At 41.4% G+C, this 19,885-nt stretch overlaps 1 protein-coding gene across 6 annotated transcripts in view; it reads right to left on the bottom strand.

Annotated features, from left to right (window-relative positions):
- Nucleotides 1–19,885, bottom strand: part of LOC120055802 (cAMP-specific 3',5'-cyclic phosphodiesterase 4D-like) — a 61,505-nt gene that overhangs the window by 16,822 nt on the left and 24,798 nt on the right. For 3 of the 6 annotated variants that reach the window (XM_039003776.1, XM_039003780.1, XM_039003781.1), the window contains exons 2-7: nt 6,117–6,308; nt 5,380–5,421; nt 4,696–4,732; nt 3,448–3,521; nt 3,248–3,294; nt 2,829–2,950 (exon numbers count right to left, since the gene is read on the bottom strand). In XM_039003776.1, coding sequence (XP_038859704.1) covers nt 2,829–2,950; nt 3,248–3,294; nt 3,448–3,521; nt 4,696–4,732; nt 5,380–5,421; nt 6,117–6,308 — 514 coding nt within the window. The remainder of the gene's footprint in view (nt 1–2,828; nt 2,951–3,247; nt 3,295–3,447; nt 3,522–4,695; nt 4,733–5,379; nt 5,422–6,116; nt 6,309–19,885) is intronic. The other 3 variants (XM_039003777.1, XM_039003778.1, XM_039003779.1) reach the window with 3 other exon arrangements.

Raw genomic sequence — 19,885 nt, 5'->3', positions numbered from 1 at the left:
TCACACGATAATCCCTGGGGTCTCATGACTTATTGTGTAATTATCTAAGTTGGAACAATTTGAAATACAGTTAATGCATTTAATGTATTCTTTATAAGTGTCTTATTAGCATTTAAGTATATTAAATACATTTAAAATGATCCAAATTGGGACACTTTTTAGTTCTTAAGCACATCCTTAGTATATTAGATAAAGAGGAAAACAAATATTCTTTGAATACCCTTTAGGTACTTTTGATGTATCTTTTTCATAAATAAGAAGGACACAAAAATTCAAATTCAGTATAAATGTAAGTTTGATGTAGTTCACCAATCAATGTCATTATATTATTAGTATTGTAGCATGATCAATTAAATGCTATTTGTATTAGAATTTCTGTATATTATTTATTAATTAAATGTACATATAATGTGTTAAGCATACCTTTACAAATATACTTGTACTCATTAACCATATTGGCTATTGTAACTAGCCATGTAAAGGTTACCTTGATTGAACAAGGCATCCTCTCAGCCAATGTTACAACAGGCTATGTACAAAGCAGTTGTGGCTGGAGTGGCAATTTGAAAGTCTATTTTTGGTAATTGTGCACCAGTGGCAATTCACACTTTCGTTGCTCACATTATAGTGATAAATTAACATTTTAAAAACGCACAATGTGTTATTAAAAGTACAATATTATTCAGTTGTAAAATGAACATCAAAACAATTTGATAAGCTAAATATGAGGAACAACATCATATTATTAATACAAATTTCACCTGTAAAAAGGATTCTGGGTAATATGCTATTTTCTTTGCACATACTTTACAAAAAGTATACATTCAGCTATGCATTATCATTGTCAACTTTCTCTTTCTCTGCACTCTTCTGAAGCGGAATTCAGCAAGCACTTTGAAACTCATTAATGGCATTGAAACTATACTTATAGTGTACTTGATCACTCACAAGCAAAGTTTCTAAAACACACACAAAAAATAATTTACAGTACACTTTTAATACATGTATTGAAGTGTAATGATAGTGAACATATAGTATACTTAAAGACTGAAAAACAATACATTTAAAAAGCACCTTTAATATGTGTATTGAAGTGAAATGATATTAGTGAGTATATTTATAGTATACTTAAAGATATACTTGAAAAATACATCTCGTATTTCAAGTATATTATATAAATTTGTAGTTTATTTAAGTACACTTCAGTATACTTGTAATATATTAAATCATTAAAAAAATGTGTTCTGGTATATTTGGTTCTGTTATGTAAATTACTAATGAATCATTATGTGATCTTGCGAGACATTGATTCCGCTTTGCTCTAACTTTATTAAATGAACACCATTGTGAGAAGTGGCGGAGTGACTCTCCGGTGCGCTCCGGCAGCACTAACCCCTGGTCTGGAAGAAGGAGGAGGGGAGAGAGGGATGAGGATGGATGGATGGATGGGGAGGAGATGGGGGATGCCGTTACAACCACAGATCCCACTCCCTCATTAAAAAAGTTTGACACATGAGATACTGGGAGTTGAGGGAAGGGTGTGGGTCTGGTGGTGCATGCATGCAGCCATCTCATTCATTCATGGAATGAGCTTTCAAACGTCAGAAGGGATTGGAGATTTCATTCATATTTCCTAATCGCTGATGGAATTCATCGTATTAGTGGCCTTTCACATGAGCTCAGTCAGGATCAGAACGAAATGCATTTGCAGAGTCAGTCACAGGCTTAGTGGGTTCTTTCTAATTTGGGAGGCCACAAAAAGTACATTGGCCGAAATATTGCATAAAAAATCTCTCTCTCTCTCTCTCTCTCTCTCTCTCTCTCTCTCTCTCTCTCTCTCTCTCTCTCTCTCTCTCTCTCTCTCTCTCTCTCTCTCTCTCTCTCTCTCTCTCTCTCTCTCTCTCTCTCTCTCTCTCTCTCTCTCTCTCTCTCTCTCTCTCTCTCTCTCTCTCTCTCTCTCTCTCTCTCTCTCTCTCTCTCTCTCTCTCTCTCTCTCTCTCTCTCTCTCTCTCTCTCTCTCTCTATATATATATATATATATATATATATATATATATATTGTTCACATTGACATATATATATATATATTGTTCACATTGACATAAGTGTGAAATCATTTTTTCTCTGTTTTAATGGGGGGGGGGGGGTTACGTGTTTTGGCTAAATAAGAAGGAAACTAGATTAAATCAAAGTCTGAAAGAGAGTCTTTATAGATATTGTGCAGATACAGATACAGATGTGATACAAATTCTCTGTAGATTCATTTGGCTAGGTCATGATGCATACAGCATACAGCACTCTACGTCGCAGTCATTCATGACAACTCTTCATAAAGCCACGATGATTCTAAATCACTGGTGGGCCTTGAGCTGGTAGGATATTGTATCTTGTCTAAGTCCATCATAGCGAATGAACTCAAACTGAACCAAATCTTGATGTAAGACATTAGTAGCTTCAACCTTACCATTGAAGTCAAGGGTACAGGTGACTCATTAAAGCACCCAGGGTTATGAGTGTGTGTGTGTGTGTGTGTGTGTGGTTTTACTATCCTTGTGGGGACCAGAAGTCCTCACAAGGATGGTAAAACAAAGAAAAATTTGGTGGGGACATTTCTCCGGTCCCCAAAAGGAAAAATGCTATTTTAGGGTTAGGGGTTAGGTTTACTGTTAGGGTTACATTATGGTTAGAATTAGAGTTAGGGGTTAAGGTTAGGGTTAGATTAAGGGTTTGATTTAGGGTTTAGGGAAAATAGTATTTTGAATGGGAATCACTTGTTTGGTCCCCACAAAGATAGTAAAACAAATGTGTGTGTGTGTGTGTGACTGTACCTTGTTGGAGGCCATCTCGCTGACAGAGTGGCGTGTCTTCAGAGTCTCCAGCTGCTCCAGACACCAGTCCAGCTCGTCCAGAGTCTCCACGGCCAGCTGCTGGAACGGCTCCTCTGTCACACCCACACAAGGACAACACACAAGGAGATGAGCTTACGAATCAATGTTCTTTTAACGTTCAACGTTCATTCAAGAACCAATGATTCAATCTAGAATGTTGTCCAGTGACGCAAGTCCCCTTTGCGGTTTCTATGGGTGGTGATATCATCAGTTCTGTTTAATCAGTCAAACAAAGACGGGTAACCTAGGAGGCAACCTTGTTAAGCTCTCGCCAACTTTTGTAAAGCCCAAAAAAACTTTCAACTGCTGAATGAATAGTCAAACGAACTCAACCAATCACATACTTCAGAAACCCTCACCTGCTAAGGTTGTCTTGCACATGGATGGTGGGTTACTGCCAGTTCTCCTATGGACACAGACATCCCAGTTTGAGTAAAGTTTATAAGTATATATATATATAATGTATATCTATATCTACTTTGTATCTCCTGTTCACTTCATTGTTAAAGGATTTGGGGGACATGCGAGTTTGGGTATGAGAGGTGTAGATTGAACTTACTTGCTGGGTTGACGATCTTGCTGATGGGTCAAAACGGCGAAGTTACTTCTTACCGTCCTCAAACTGGCAAGTACCTACAAGAACGGTAAAGATAAATAGGGTACGTCATCTCTGCATTGTGATAGTTGAGGTCCGTCATGTATGAATAAAAACACATACAAATTGTTATTTCAACACTAGATTAGTGGGATTCATATTTACTCTGTGAGTGTTTGTATCCTATCAAATTTGCTGTTGAATGTAAGGTACCTCAATTGTTTGTGTAAAATATTTTTGTCAGAATGACAAAAGCTACACTACAAAAAAGTACCAAAAGTATGTGGACACATGCTCGTCGAACATCTCATTCCAAAATCATGGGCATTAATATGGAGTTGGTCAAGTGGAAAGTCACTGAGCTCTTAAGTAAGTTCATTCTACTGTCAATGTTTGTCTATGGAGATTGCATGGCTGTGTGCTCAATTGTATATACCTGTCAGCAACGGGTGTGGCTGAAATAGCTGAAACCTCTACTTTGAAGGGGTGTCTACATACTGTTGTATGTATAGTGTACCTTATAAGCCCCACCCCCCATACGTCATACATGTCAGAGTCTGGGCGCCCATCGAAATCTTGAGTCGGCACATTAAAAGAGACGGTATCTGGTTTCCTGCGGGTGTCTTACCAGTCAGCAGCCATATCGAGGGAATGCCGTATTAGATTCCTAGCTTGTTCAGTAAAGTGAGTCCAGCTGTGACGCACTTCCGCCGTCATAGGCCCGGCTGCCGGGATGCGCCAGCCACATGCCAAAGGCTGTTCCGGTGGTCCTCTCTACTAGTGTCACCGGTGCCTAGTGACAGCTGTGACTTCACTGGGCCAATGGCAACAACCTATTTATAGGTATTCTTATTTTTTTTTAAAGTCTTAGTTACTCAGGGTTAGTCCGTGTTCAGTCAGATTTATGAGTTATTTCCTTGTTGTGTTGGTGTGCTTAACAAAGGTGAAGCCAACATTACAGCTAAATCTCATTCCATATATCTATTTTCTAAGTATTTTGTATGTTTATTGGCTAGAGAGAGATAAAGGTAAAAGGTAGAAGAGAGACTGCTGAAAGAGCAATGGGCAGGATTCAAAGCTATGCTAGCAGCAATACACTGGTCATGTGCTCCAGTGGCAGCAGCCTAGACCCCGAGACCACCCCAGGTCATTTGCTGAATCATTTGTTCGGCTGAAAAACACAGGAAAGGGCAGAATATTTCCAAAACTAACCTGTGCAAATGGTGTCACAATCATGTCTTCTCCATGTCTACAATGGAGAAAAAAAACGGAACAAAATGAGGTTACATCTAGATATTGGTTTAGGCTCTGGTCTTGATGTTTTCAAAGTACAGTAATGGAATCAGTGAAAGAGTTAAACAAATTGCAACCACTTAGTGCGCATACAATATTTAGGTTAATTAATCTAACATAACTACTGTGGTACTAATGACTACTGTGGTACTAATGACTACTGTGGTACTAATGACTACTGTGCACATTACACATTTGCAATAATCCTAATCCTTAATCAGGACAGTTGATCAGTGTCTGAAATAAAACTTCAACAACCTGCAGACGGACATTAAAGCAAAGAAAACAGAGAAGGGTAGACCAGGCCAGGTGAAATGCAGGTCAAACAAAGGATGCCATGCACTGTACATGTTATGAACCGTGAGGTAGGGAGACATAAAAGTGCAACTGGTAAAGTTACAGGGTTGGGGAGTTATGCTAAGGTATTTTCTTGAAGCTTCACATGCAAAACAAAAATGGCTTTCTCGGGGGTCACCTAGGGGAGGGCTAGAGTGTTAGTCACTGGTGCCATGGGGAGGGGACAATGGCTCTGAAACCTGTAATGGAGAATGCAGGACAGGCCTTTGAGGGAACCTAGTCAGTGTTTTGTCAAGTTCTTCTCACCGAGACAACCAGTTGACTTCCCAGTGCTTCAAGCTTTCTTCCCTTTAAAAACAGAGGCAAGAGTTGGTGACCTGCAACCGATTAATCACAAGCTAAGGTGTTCAGACACGTGGAAACTGGCTTAGGCTGACAGTAGGCTGGAAAAACAAACAGCAGAAGAAGAAGAGAAAAAAAATGGAAGTGGACAATTTTTCCGACTTTGTCTATGTCTAATCCTACTGAAGCAGAGTTGACATGCAAGCGTGCTGGGATGGAAAGAACTGCTGGTTTCAGTAATAGGGGCTTTCAAACTGGAGGACGGTAGATTTTTCCAAACCCACAGAGAAATATGGTTTAATATAGCATTTTGTGCTAATAAAACTGTGCTACATTAAAAAAAGCACAATAAAGCGCTTAAGATACAGTCCACTTAGTAGGCTCTTTCACAGAATAACTTAAGGGACCACACAAACTACTGTAGTATAAGGGAAAGATTTCAAATTGGCCTAACGTGTTCCTCATGCTTTGCGATTGGAATTCCTTTATGGAAAGCGACCCAAGAAACGACTTGCTTTCCACATATGATTTGATTAGTTCCACAAAACCATATCTGTATATAACCTTGGAGTGGAAATCCTTGTATCATCAAGGCCTACAGTGAGACATCTCTGCCATGACACTTACCAATAGATATGAGAGGAAGGTGAAAGGTCACAGAGGGAGACATTAACCAATAGGAAGGGGGGGGGGGCACTTACAGCTCACTGGCAGTGGAGGAGTTCCTCGAGGGGGCCTTGGGTGAGAGGTCAAAGTCAGAGTCGGAGCGGTAGAGGAAAGATTCCCGGCGCTGGCTGTGAGCGTAGTTGGCCTGGAGCACCAGGCCGGAGCCGGGACTGGCCTGGGGGTCCAGAGGGCTACGCCCCACTGACAATCCATTCTCAACATCAAAACTATGGGGGAGATAAAGAGGAAGAGAGAAGATGAGGAAATAATTCACTGTTCTCAACATCCAGTTCTCACTCATTTCTTCCTATCATTCATCATTGTAATAATCATGCTCCAAAAATCATTGGAATTTCTTAAAAATGATGCTCTGTCACTCAATAAATTGAACGCACCTTGTGCACACAGCATACACTCACATTTCGTTGTCGCACAACACACAAAAAAATTGAATAATTCGCAAAAATGTACTTTTCTTTGAGACTGATGTCTAGTCAGACATCACCAAAGGGTCTCAGGTAGACCGGACAAAGGCATCAAGCCCCCCCCCACCACACACACACACACACACACACCTCCTCAACAAATTAAGTTCATTTGAGAAAGCCCCCAAACTAAAAATATCAAAATGGCGTCAATCATCGCACAAACCCCTTTCAACAATGAATGTGATTTATCAAAAGAACAGGAAATGGCAGCATTTAAAAAAAGGCCCATCATTGTTCCAAGTCACACCAATAAACCTGATATGAAAGAAAACATTTGTGGTTGAGAGGGGAACAAAAACATATAATAACGCATTGTGGAGTTGGGTACGTCAGAGAACATTTCAATGGCACTCAGGAAGAACAGTGTGTCTGAATGGTGTTGGCTGGTCAGACTGTGGGAACTGGCTATTTGATGACGAGGGTCAGTCTGAGGTAGCTGCTACCAGGACTCCTATAAACTATAAAAAACATCTTTATGGCAATTCTATAAACTATAAACCATATTTAAGGCAATTCATATAGATATGAACACATCCATATGGATTCAGATTACTGCATCTCTGCCATGCGTAGCCAAGGTTGACATGCATGAACAGTTCTCTTTGATAATAACGCATCTCAATAGTCTAAAGGGGCTTCCTCTCCTCGTCTCCTTCCCTTCATCTGCGACAGATCTTAAAAACACAGGTGGATCAAAGGAGATCCCCCAAATGAATTCTACACTACATATCTGCCCCATCACATCCACCAGCAGAGCATTTTCAGATCTGTGCAGACAAAGGGAAGGAGACGAGATAAGGAAGCCACTGTAGATTATTGAGATGCGGCTGCACTGCCTATAGTAGAGGGAGAGTCTGCACTGCCTATAGTAGAGGGAACTGGGATGCAGCCACGTATTGATCGGACTGCAAGATCAGTGTGATGTAGGATTCGGGGGGGAGATAAAAATAGCCCTTCAGTATTGACGTGGTAGAATGTGAGTTGTGCTATTTATAGACTATCGACTTTTCAGGTAGAGTGGAGTGTCCCGGTCCGTCTCCAGCCAAATAAAGGCATTTCCACCTTGATCCCCATCCACAGTCCCCCAACCTCCGCTAACATCCAAGCTTTGCTCCCCTTGGTATGCAGGTTCTGATGAACTCCAGAGCCCGAAAACCGTTTGCAGAAACCGTGGCGGTTCATGGACAGAGACTGGATGTAGCTCGATCCCTTTGCAGATAATTAGTGCAGAGTGATATGGGGGAAAAAAACAAAAAAAACATCATGCTAAAACCGTTATGGAACACGTAATTGAAACTAACCCGAGCTCGAACTTTCCCCGTAGACGTCTCTCGTCTGATGACACGAGGCAATTAGACAACATTAACATCTGTCGTTTGTAAGATGAGCTATTAAACAGTAGAGCCAGTGGTTTCATGGCAAAATCAAACTTCCTGCTCTGCTTTGGGAACCCCACTGGAGGGATTTATTTTGCTGGCAGTCAGGTGCATAGAAATAGGTATTGATACATAATAGATCATTTCAGATGTATACAGTACATACTTCATACATTATTGTGGTCATAGTACATTATATTGCCAAAACACCTGTTATATTGAATATATCACAGCATAAAGTACTATGTCTATATGCAGGAACACGATTTATACAATGAATGTATTTTCTGATTGCAAAAATTGTATACAATGTAAGTAAAAAAATGATATCTACACAATCTATTATATACAGTGGCAAGAAAAAGTATGTGAACCCTTTGGAATGACCTGGATTTCTGCATAAATTGGTCATCAAATTTGATCTGATCTTAATCTAAGTCACAACAATAAACAAACACAGTGTGCTTAACTAATAACACACAAATTATAGATTTTTTTTTGTCTATATTGAATACATCATTTAAACATACAAAAAGTATGTGAACCACTAGGCTAATGACTTCTCCAAAAGCTAACTGGAGTCAGGAGTCAGCTAACCTGGAGTCCAATCAATGAGAGAAGATTGGAGATGTTGGTTAGATGAAGATCAGATCAAATGTTATGACCAATTTATTCAGAAATCCAGGTAATTCCAAAGGGTTCACATACTTTTTCTTGCCACTGTACCTGTTTTAGGATTAAAACCAAAAACGCGTAAATCAAATGGAGAGAACAATAGGCCAAAAATATATATGGCTACAGTAGGCACTCCATTCAATTTGCCATCCACTTCATTCCCTGGGATGTTGCATGAGGGCAAGACGCTGGTCTAATACAGTGTGTTATGCAATCGATGCTGAAGCCCTCCTCCATTCATATGACAGAATACTATAGATACTGTAGTGACAGAGAGCGATGGGGGAGACACTGGCCGTGGCCCCACTCTCCGAGGTTGTCTCAGGGAGAGTTGGGATATGCAAGAAAAACATTTCCAATTCCCACATGCGTATAAAACACACTTGTACATGTCTGAAATAGGACAAATATAAGCATCCACAAAATTATTATTTATTACTATGTAGGAGCACAGACTGTTCAGTGCTGAGACGAGCAGAGAGAGAGAGAGCGAGAGAGTGAGAGTGAGCGAGAGAGATTTCCAAACCTTCCATAACAAAGCCATCACCTACAGAGAAATAAACCTGGAGAAGAGCCCCCTAAGCAAGCTGGTCCTGGGGCTCTGTTCACAAACACAAACACAAACAGACCCCACAGAGCCCCAGGACAGCAACACAATTAGACCCAACCAAATCATGAGGAAACAATAATTACTTGACACATTGGAAATAATTTACCAAAAATCAGAGCAAACTAGAATGCTATTTGTCCCAAAACAGAGTACACAGTGGCAGAACACCTGACCACTGTGATTGACCCAAAAATAAGGATATGTACAGAAGGATATGTAGTGAGAATAGCCTTGCTATTGAGAAAGGTCGCCGTAGGCAGACCTGGCTCTCAAGAGAAGACAAGCTGAGGTGAACATGAGGTGGAGACTGAGCTGCACTTCCTAACCTCCTGCCAAAAGTATGACCATAACAGAGACACATATTTCCCTCAGATAACACAGACGCACAAAGAATTCAAAAACAAATCCAATTTTGATAAACTCCCATATCTATTGGGTGAAATACCACAGTGTGCCATCACAGCAGCAAGATTTGTGACCTGTTGCCACGAGAAAACAACAAGAACAAACACCATTGTAAATACAATCTATATTTATGTTTATTTATTTTCCCTTTCGTACTTTAACTATTTGCACATCATTACAACACTGTATATATACATAATATGACATTTGAAATGTCTTTATTATTTTGGAACTTTTATAAGTGTAATGTTTACTGATAATTTTATATATATTTTTTAAACTTTTATGTATTATCTATTTCACTTACTTTGGCAATGTAACTGCCAATAAAGTACTTAAATTGTAATTGAATTGAGAGAGCACAGGTTGTTCAACACTGAGACACATTAGGGCATTTCGCTCGTAGTGTACATACTGAGCGTGAGGGGATTCTATATTGAACGAGGTGGCATTGCTAGGGGCGCTGTGCATGTATATACGTGTGTGTGAGAGTGTGAGAATGTGTTGTGTGTAGTGTTCTAAAAATACCTGTGCCATCGCTCCCTCTCTCTCTTCCTCTTCTGGTTGATTCTAGACACTGACTACTGTATGGCTATTTGTGCATCTGCAGCTCGATCGCTTCTGTCTCTGCGCTGCAAAAAATAGCCTCTCCGTGCTGGGATTAGAGGCAGAACATCTAAAAATAGGTTTTCAGGTGAATCGGGCTCCCACTTTCTCTCATTTTCTCTCCTTCCCCCACTCCCATCGCCGAGACCACAGTCTTCCCTTCATTCATAAATATTTATGGAGGGTTTCTATTTTAAACAGATGCCAGGCTAAATTTAGTTTCCATCAAAAATGTCCGCCCACGTATTTCCCTCGCTGGCACTCGCACAGCTTTTCTCCTCAGCGGCTCGGTTCAAAGCCTTCTGAATGGGCCTTCTGACTTAATCATCAGTTTTTACTTTGTTTACCTTTCAGTTGATTACTGCACAGTGACGCTGTAGGCTACCACGGTTGATTCGCTCGTACATGTTGTGCAGTGCGAGAGTATACATTGTTTCCTTAGCACACTCTTGGGCTATTGTTTTTCGATATGTATTGAAAGTACAAATACATTTTTGAAATATGAGTATCATTACACTTGGCACATTGGATGTGTTACATTAGCCAATTTTGGGCATATCGACAAAACATGAGTGTAGTCATACTGTGATACAACAAATACTGCTGGACACATGCAATAATGTGCATGTTTGGCTAAGTTTCAAATCATGTTTATACACTTAAAGAGACACACCACAGGTCTACATGTCCAACCTAGGGTTTTGTATATGGATGCGAGCCACCATGGAGAAATGCTGAATATGTTATCTGTATTTGTTTGGAGTTCAGGGTTTAAATTCAGAGCAGAGGAAGCTCCCATATGGCACCACTATGGCTTCTTTGTGCTTCTGTACTTAAAAAAACTCCATTGTCTTCTCTCATTCCCATACCTACCAGTCATACCCTCAGACACAAACAAACACAAGTGTGAACAGAAATTAAAAGAGCGGAAAGGAAAACGGTCCAAAAATAATTCTGGGGGAGTGGGCGTTCAACATAAGATTGGGAACATAGTGAGTGATCGGAGAGCTGTAGGTATTGAACATTTGACTGTGAATGTTTGTTCTGCTTGGGATAGGGTCCCTCTACTGGACTTTGTTGAAATCACAAGCCTTGAATTGACTCAACCGAGTGCCCTAGAACAGTGGTTCCCACTGAAGTACTCCCTCATGAGTCTTCTTAAGTACCCCCTGTGGATAGGCCAAGTACTCCCAGGGGTCCTAGTACCTCTGGTTGGGAACCACTGCCCTAGAACATGGGTTCGCAAACTTTTTGGGGACCGGGGACCCATTTTGTGATGGCAAATTCATCAGGTACCCCCTCAAAATCAGAACACAACTTTTGTGCATACAACACATACAACACAATTTGTGTGCATACAATGACTTTTATTATGAATGCTGCCGTACATGGTCAGACTAACCAAGTCTCAGACCCTGTGAAATAACATTTTAATGCCCCCACCCCCCACCCCAACCCCTTTCAGTTTTAAAGCTAATTTCCTGCAATTTTCCCATGGAGAAGAGAGACAATTTTGCAGTTTTAAGGCTTAAATTACAGTGCACTTATGTTCAAACCCCAAAATGTAGGGAATACAAGAAGTAATGAGTTGAAAACTGGATCATTGATGGAATACTGTGGATCCCTGTGAGTCTCCCAGGTCCTGTTGTGCATCTAAGTGTATATTGTAGATCAGGGCTGTTCGATGTCGGTCCTGGAGGGCCGAAACATTTCTGGTTTTCGTCCTTCTCCTTTTAATATGGGACTTCAGACCTGGGACACCTTCTGAGTGCAATTAACTAGTATCCAGTAGAAACAAAAAACAGTAGGACCGGAATTGAACAGCCCTATTAATAATATTACATTGTATTGTGTTGTATTGCACCGTCTACCTTTTTCCATGGACCCGTTGGCCAAATGTATTTCATCTGTTGTTGCTAGCAATATTCATTTATTTATTTTTTATTTTGCCGCGGACACCCTGCAGTACCTTCGCGAACACCAGTTTGGGAACCATTGCCCTTAGAACACGATAGAGATGCTAGTAAAAACAACTATTGATAGCTATTGAATATTTATTGTGATTTATTTTCTCTTTCTTCTTCTTCTTTTTTGAAATAGGTCTAGTCGTATTGTTCTTTAGTCTCAGTGTCCTTAGCTGTTCCTGTCCATTAGTGTTCTGTATTTTGTCATGTTCTATGTTTTGTGTGGAACACAGGAAGAATAAATGTTGCTTCTTAAAAAAAAAATACCCCAAAAATCATCATTGATGTTCTCATGATAAAAGCCCTTCACACATGAAGATTGCATGATACCACACTAGTTCTAAACACACATTTCCCCTCTTGCAATCAATAAGATATCTTCATTCATTATCATAAAAAATGTAGGTAAGTTACTGTCAGTGCCGTAACTACATATGAAGACATAGAGTAATCAAAAATAATATATATAAGGGCCTCCCGAGTGGCGCAGCAGTCTAAGGCACTGCATCGCGGTCTAAGGCACTGCATCACGGTCTAAGGCACTGCTTCGCAGTGCTTGAGGCGTCACTACAGACCCGGGATTGATCCCAGGCTGTGTCACAACTGGCTGTGACTGGGAGTCCCATAGGGCGGCGCACAATTGGCCCAGCGCTGTCCGGGTTAGGGGAGGGTTTGGCCGGGGGTTGGCCGGGGGTGCTTTACTTGGCTCATCGCGCTCTAGCGTCTCCTTGTGGCGGGCTGGGCGCCTGCAGGCTGATTTTGGTCATCAGTTGCACAGTGTTTCCTCCGACACATTGGTGCAGCTGGCTTCCAGGTTAAGCTGGAGGGTGTTAAGAAATGCGGTTTGGCGGGTCATGTTTCGGAGGACGCATGACTCGACCTTCGCCTCTCCTGAGCTCGTTGGGGAGTTGCAGCAACGAGACAAGATCGAAATTGGGGAGAAAAAGGGGGTTAATTACACAAATATATACAAAAGTATGTGGACACCCCTTCAAATGAATGGATTCGTCTATTTCAGCCACACCCGTTGCTGACAGGTGTATAAATCGAGCACACAGCCATGAAATCTCCATCGACAAACATTGGTAGTAGAATGGCCTTACTGAAGAGCTCAGTGACTTTCAACGTGGCACCGTCATAGGATGCCACCTTTCCAACAAGTCAGTTTGCACATTTCTGCCCTGCTACAGTAGCCCCGGTCAACTGTAAGGGCTGTTATTGTGAAGTGGAAACATCTAGTAGCAACAACAGCTCAGCAGCGAAGTGGTAAGTCACAGGAGGGGACCGCCGAGTGCTGAAGCGAGTAGCTAGTAAAAATCGTCTGCCATCGGTTGCAACACTCACTACCGAGTTCCAAACTCCCTCTGGAAGCAACGTCAGCACAATAACTGTTAGTCAGGAGCTTCATGAAATGGGTTTCCATGGCGCTACAGCATACAATGACATTCTAGACAATTCTGTGGTTCCAACTTTGTGGCAAGAGTTTGGGGAAGGCCCTTTCCTGTTTCAGCATGACAATGCCCCTGTGCACAAATCAAGGTCCATACAGAAATGGTTTGTCGAGATCGGCGTGGAAGAACTTGACTGGCCTGCACAGAGCCCTGACCTCAAACCCATCGAACACCTTTGGGATGAATTGGAACGCAGACTGCGAGCCAGGCCTAATCGTCCAACATTCGTGCCCGACCTCAGTAATGCTCTTGTGGCTGAATGGAAGCAAGTCCCCCGCAGCAATGTTCCAACATCTAGTGGAAAGCCTTTCCAGAAGAGTGGAGGCTGTTATAGCAGCAGAGTGGGGATCAGCTCCATATTAATGCCCATGATTTTGGAATGAGATGTTCGACGAGCAGGTGTCCACATACTTTTGGTAATGTAGTGTATATATCAGCAGTTTCCCTCTTGTTTTATGTCACTCACTGACAGTCACTCAACTAGCCCAACTCAGTAAAAACAAATTGTTTGGTAAATTAGTGTAGTTAGTCTAGACAGCGATTTAAACTTGTAGTAATAATTGCCAAATTACCGACTGGGAAACCAGGGCACATGACCAGGTGCCCTGACCTCCAGCGGGCCCCATTGATTTTGTTCGTCACTCTCACTCAGCTATCATATTATCATGGCATAAGTCATGGCAAAATGTGTAGAATTGCAGGAAATTTCCTCTAAAACTGCAAAAATGTCTTGTTTAATTTGTTTACTTTTTTGTTAATAAAATACTTTTTCTGCTAACAGATCGTACGTGATATTTTTTGATCCCAGGGCTGTGTTCATGTGAGTTAACGTGTAGCGGCTAATTGTATAGCTAATAGGCCATGTGTTTGTAAATCGACTGATGTGAATGAAGCTACAGCAGCCAAGGTGATAATGATCTGCGGTCATTTTTGCTTGTTTTTGCTGTTCTCCAAACAGCATTTAGAGTTTTTAAATTGTATAGAAGAATCCCCACACCCCAAACGCCAGCCCGCTGTCCGGACCTCACTAAAACAAACTCTGGTTACGGCCCTGGTTACTGTGCAATCCAAGAGCTTTTGTGTACAGAACCGCATTAGGCTGGGGGCCAGACAGACAATGAAGACAAACCCACAGGAGCAAATACCATGTTTCTCTGAAGCACACCTGATTCTCTGTTCTAAAGCTCACATTCCAGCGTGAACCTTTCCTGAAAGAAAAGGAGGCGTGTTACTTAATATGCTGCCTGGTAAGTAAGCGTGATTGATGTCAGCCTGTCAGTAGGTTGGCTACCTGACACCCCGCCTGCGTCACTGCATGTCACGGCTGCGTCAATTCCAGCTGGAGAACGTTAAAGCACTGGAGCGCCCTGCCTGCACTGCGGGAGGTCTACCTCGTCCCTCTGAGGCACGGTACGAGCGTTGGAGAGAGATTACGAGAGGCAGAGGAGAGTAAGAGTAGCTCCGAAAAAACCAGGCCAGGCCTGTCATCCGACTCCTCATCCATCATTTTCATCCACAGAACTCTCCAGACATACACCCACTGTACAGTTAGTTACACCAGACTCCAGCACCAGCTGGCCAATTCATAGGGCTTTGAAACGAAGAAGCTCCCACCAACTGCTTATAACGCTACTTGCAGAACTTGGTAGGATATTGGTTTACTTTACAGTCCTGGTAATGGTGTTAGCCCAATCTTTACTATAAAATCATGTCGTAATAAGGGACACGATACCTTTGCTACCTAATGTTACATGAGAGAATTCACCGCAATTGACAACTACCTACTGCTAAATGATGGGTAATGAATCCCAAAGAGTAATTATTTGGTAATCATCATGAAATTACTATTTTACCATTTCTATGTCATATCTGGTAAACAGAAGCCTGTCAATTAAAGCCCAGTGTCTCACTTTTTTGAAGCGAGAAGTGCTAACTCTGACAAGGGTTCGTAAACAGAAATGAGCATTGTCTTGTTATAAACTCCATTGCACCTGCAAGGGTACTAAAGAGCAACACCACCAATGCTATACGGGATCCTTGGGATATTCTGACCCTAACCCCTACCCTAACCCTAACCATAACCATAACTCTTACCTAACCCTTACCAGAACCATTTCAAATGTAAACTTCAATGGGGGTAGGGATGTCCCAAAGATCACAGATAGCAAGGACCTCTCAAAGAGGGAAGGTAGGCGGGAGGAGGCGAGATCAGCTGGGACCATTCTAGCCAATGAGAGGGAACATACGCATGTGAACAACAGGCACAACTAATGCGTGCTTATCTCACGTGGACAGATTTTGGGCGGAGTAAGTCCTCTTGAGTCGCCTCTTCCTCTCTGGCAGGACTTGTAACATGCTGACTAGACCGGGCGTGTGCGTGTGTCCGCGTGTGCCATTGCGCGTTTGTTGATTTTGTCCACCCATACCAGACGCAATCAGGACACACAGGTTGAAATATCAAAACAATATATTTGTGGACAGGTAAAAAAGGGTTAAACATTTATGGCAATTTAGCTTGGTAGTTTGCTGCAGCTTGCTAATTTGTCCTGGGATATAAACTTTGGGTTGTTATTTTACCTGAAATGCACAAGGTCCTCTACTCTGACAATTAATCCACAGATAAAAGGGTAAACCGTGTTTGATTCTAGGAATCTCTCCTCCTTCAGGCTTCTTCTTCTTCTGACTTTATATGGTGGTTGGCAACCAACTTTAAGGTGCATTACCACCGCCAACTTGACTGGAGTGTGGACCTCAGTTCATCTTTCAATCTCCCACGTGGGTATATGCTCCTAAAAACCAATGAGGAGATGAGAGAGGCGGGACTTGCAGCGCATCACGTGTCACAAATAGAACCAAGTTCTATTTTAGCGCCTGCCTACGCAGACGCTCGCAAGCAGTGTGGGTGCTATGATTGAATAACATGTATGTATATATTTACTTTGCAACGCTCGCACTCGGGACGCGGGCGGTGTGGTCAGCATGTCAGGCCAAAATAAAAGAAGAGCCGTGAGAAAAGATGTTATTACACCAGCGTGTCCACTCAGTGAAAAGCTACCGTGAGCAGAAAAGTCTCATGCATAACTCAACTTTCTTCTATTTTTTTGTTTTTTTCTCATCAGTTGTGTGTGAAATAATGTTGTGGTCCTAAATCCACTGACTCCAGACAGAGGGAGAGTGTGACTAGGCGATATGGCCTAAAAGTCATATCTCAATTTTTTTCAAACCTATGGACGATTCACGATATACAATACCAGTCAAAAGTTTGGACACGCCTATTAATTCAAGGGTTTTTCTTTATTTTTTACTATTTTCTACATTGTAGAATAATAGTGAAGACATCAAAACTCTGAAATAACACATATGGAATCATGTTGTAACCAAAAAGTTAATTTGTGGAATTTCTTTCTTTCTTAATGCATTTGAGACAATCAGTTGTGTTGTGACAAGGTAGAGGTGGTATACAGAAGATAGCCCTATTTGGTAAAAGACCAAGTCCATATTATGGCAAGAACAGCTCAAATAAGGAAAGAGAAACGACAGCCAAAAATCACTTTTAGACATGAAGGTCAGTCAATACGGAACATTTCAAGAACTTTGAAAGTTTCTTCAAGTGCAGTCGCAAAAACCATCAAGCGCTATGATGAAACTGGCTCTCATGAGGACCGCCACAGGAAAGCAAGACCCAGAGTTACCTCTGCTGCAGAGGATAAGTTTATTAGAGTTACCAGCCTCAGAAATTGCAGCCCATATAAATGCTTCACAGAGTTCAAGTAACAGACACATCTCAACATCAACTGTTCAGAGGAAACTGCGTGAATCAGGCCTTCATGGTCGAATTGCGGCAAAGAAACCACTACTAAAGGACACCAATAAGAAGAATAGACTTGCTTGGGCCAAGAAACACGGGGCAATGGACATTAGACCGGTGAAAATCTGGCCTTTGGTCTAATGAGTCCAAATTTGAGATTTTTGGTTCCAACTGCCGTGTCGTTGTGAGACGCAAAGTAGATGAACGGATGATCTCTGCATGTGTGGTTCCCTCCATAAAGCATGGAGGAGGAGGTGTGATGGTGTGGGGGTGCTTTGCTGGTGACACTGTCTGTGATTTATTTAGAATTCAAGGCACACTTAACCAGCATGGCTACCACAGCATTCTGCAGCGATACACCATCCCATCTGGTTTGCGCTTAATGGGACTATCATTTGTTTTTCAACAGGACAATGAACCAAAACACACCTCCAGGCTGTGTAAGGGCTATTTGACAAAGGAGAGTGATGGAGTGCTGCATCAGATGACCTGGCCTCCATAATCACCCGACCTCAACCCAATTGAGATTTTTGGGGATGAGTTGGACTGCCAAGTGAAGGAAAAGCAGCCAACAAGTGCTCAGCATATGTTTGAACTCCTTCAAGATGGTTGGAAAAGCATTCCTTATGAAGCTGGTTGAGAGAATGCCAAGAGTGTGCAAAGCTGTCATGAAGGCGAAGGGTTTCTACTTTGAAGAATCTCAAATATATTTTGATTTGTTGAACACTTTTTTGGTTACTACATGATTCCATATGTGTTATTTCATGGTGTTGATGTATTCACTATTATTCTATAATGTAGAACATAGTAAAAATAAAGAAAAACCTTTGAATGAGCAGCTGTGTCCAAACTATTGACTGGTACTGTGTATCTAGATAGTTAAAAAAAAAATGTTGTCTCTTATTAAAAAAGGATTGTTGGACAATGAAAGGTCAAATACACTGCATTTCAAACAGTCAGCAATAATCTAATGAATTCAGGGCTTGTGAAGTATTACCTAGTAAATATAAGCCTTCCACAACCAGAAGACCCACTGATAATTTTATTATTTTATCAAAATAGTTTAACCTGCTTTTTTTTGTGCAATAATCACTGATCTGGCTTTCAAGTCTGTCTATGAAAATGTGTTACAAATTTAACTGAAACCATGCATAATGCACATTCACTAATAATGACTAACTTCTTGTAGCAGGCATTAGGCTATAGAAAATTAACACCGGTCTCATCAACAATCTCTTAAACCCACGTGCTAGTGGTTTAGCCAGCTACTCTTTATATTTCACCTTTAGCCTACTTGGATCTATACTGAACAAAAATATAAATGCAACATGCAACAATTGCAAGGAAATCAGTCAATTGAAATAAATAAATTAGGGCCTAATCTATGGACTTCACATGACTGGCCAGGGGTGCAGCCATGGGTGGGCATAGGTCCACCCACTGGAGAGTCAGGCCCAGCCAATCAGAATGAGGTTTCCCCACAAAAGAGCTTTATAACAGACAGAAAAACTCCTCATTACTCCCCACCCCCTTTTATTGTCCCCAGCATAAAGTGCGCCTGTGTAATGAGCATGCTGTTTAATCAGCTTCTTGATTTGCCACACCTGTCAGGTGGATGGATTATCTTGGCAAAGGATAAATGCTCACTAACAGGGATGTAAACAAAATACGCTTTTTGTGCGTATGGAATATTTCTGGGATGTTTCATTTCAGCTCATGAAACATGGGACCAACACTTTACATGTTGCGTTTATATTTTTGTTCAGTGTATTTGCTAGCTACAAGGTTGAACAGTTGAATTGGTATGAACACACCCTTCTGTCATTCTCCAACTGTTTGAACAGCATGCTAGCCTGTCCAGTTTGTTCAGATGTTGAAATCAAGAGGCCTACCTTACTTCTCAGAATGAGAACGAGTTGCCATGTCCCTATATAAATTGTGTGTTTATGCTTATTGCACATTTATAAAACACAGACTAGACAGCTAGTATAACAGTCTTTGGCAAAAATGCTGCTAGAGGTACGTGGTACCACAATGCGTGACAAACTGAGCATTCATTTTCCATAATCAATGTTCATTGACACTCGTTTTAGTAATGTCTGCAATGCGTCCAATTGGAGTAGTTGAGACATAAAAAGGGTATCGTTAGAAAAATGAACATCTCCTCCTATTACAGTAAAACAATGTCTCAATGTGTGTTGGTGTCCATATGACCCATTCTGTCGGACCAAACCTCAAATATAAATAGCGAGTTGAAACCGCTTGTCAGAGAGGAAGATGTGATCTCTCGACTGTGTTGGCGTGAGATGCAGGGGGAGAGGCTTGGCATGTGTGTAGACCATAGAGAAAGAGGCAAAGCGAGAGCTCAAATCTGTCAAAAATAAGGCCAATGCATTTCTATTGGCTTAATTTGAACCTAAG

The sequence above is a fragment of the Salvelinus namaycush genome, chromosome 11, assembly GCF_016432855.1.
Source record: "Salvelinus namaycush isolate Seneca chromosome 11, SaNama_1.0, whole genome shotgun sequence".
NCBI lineage: Eukaryota > Metazoa > Chordata > Actinopteri > Salmoniformes > Salmonidae > Salvelinus > Salvelinus namaycush.
Note: the sequence above shows the minus strand (reverse complement) of the source record. Positions and strands in the feature narration are given on the sequence as shown.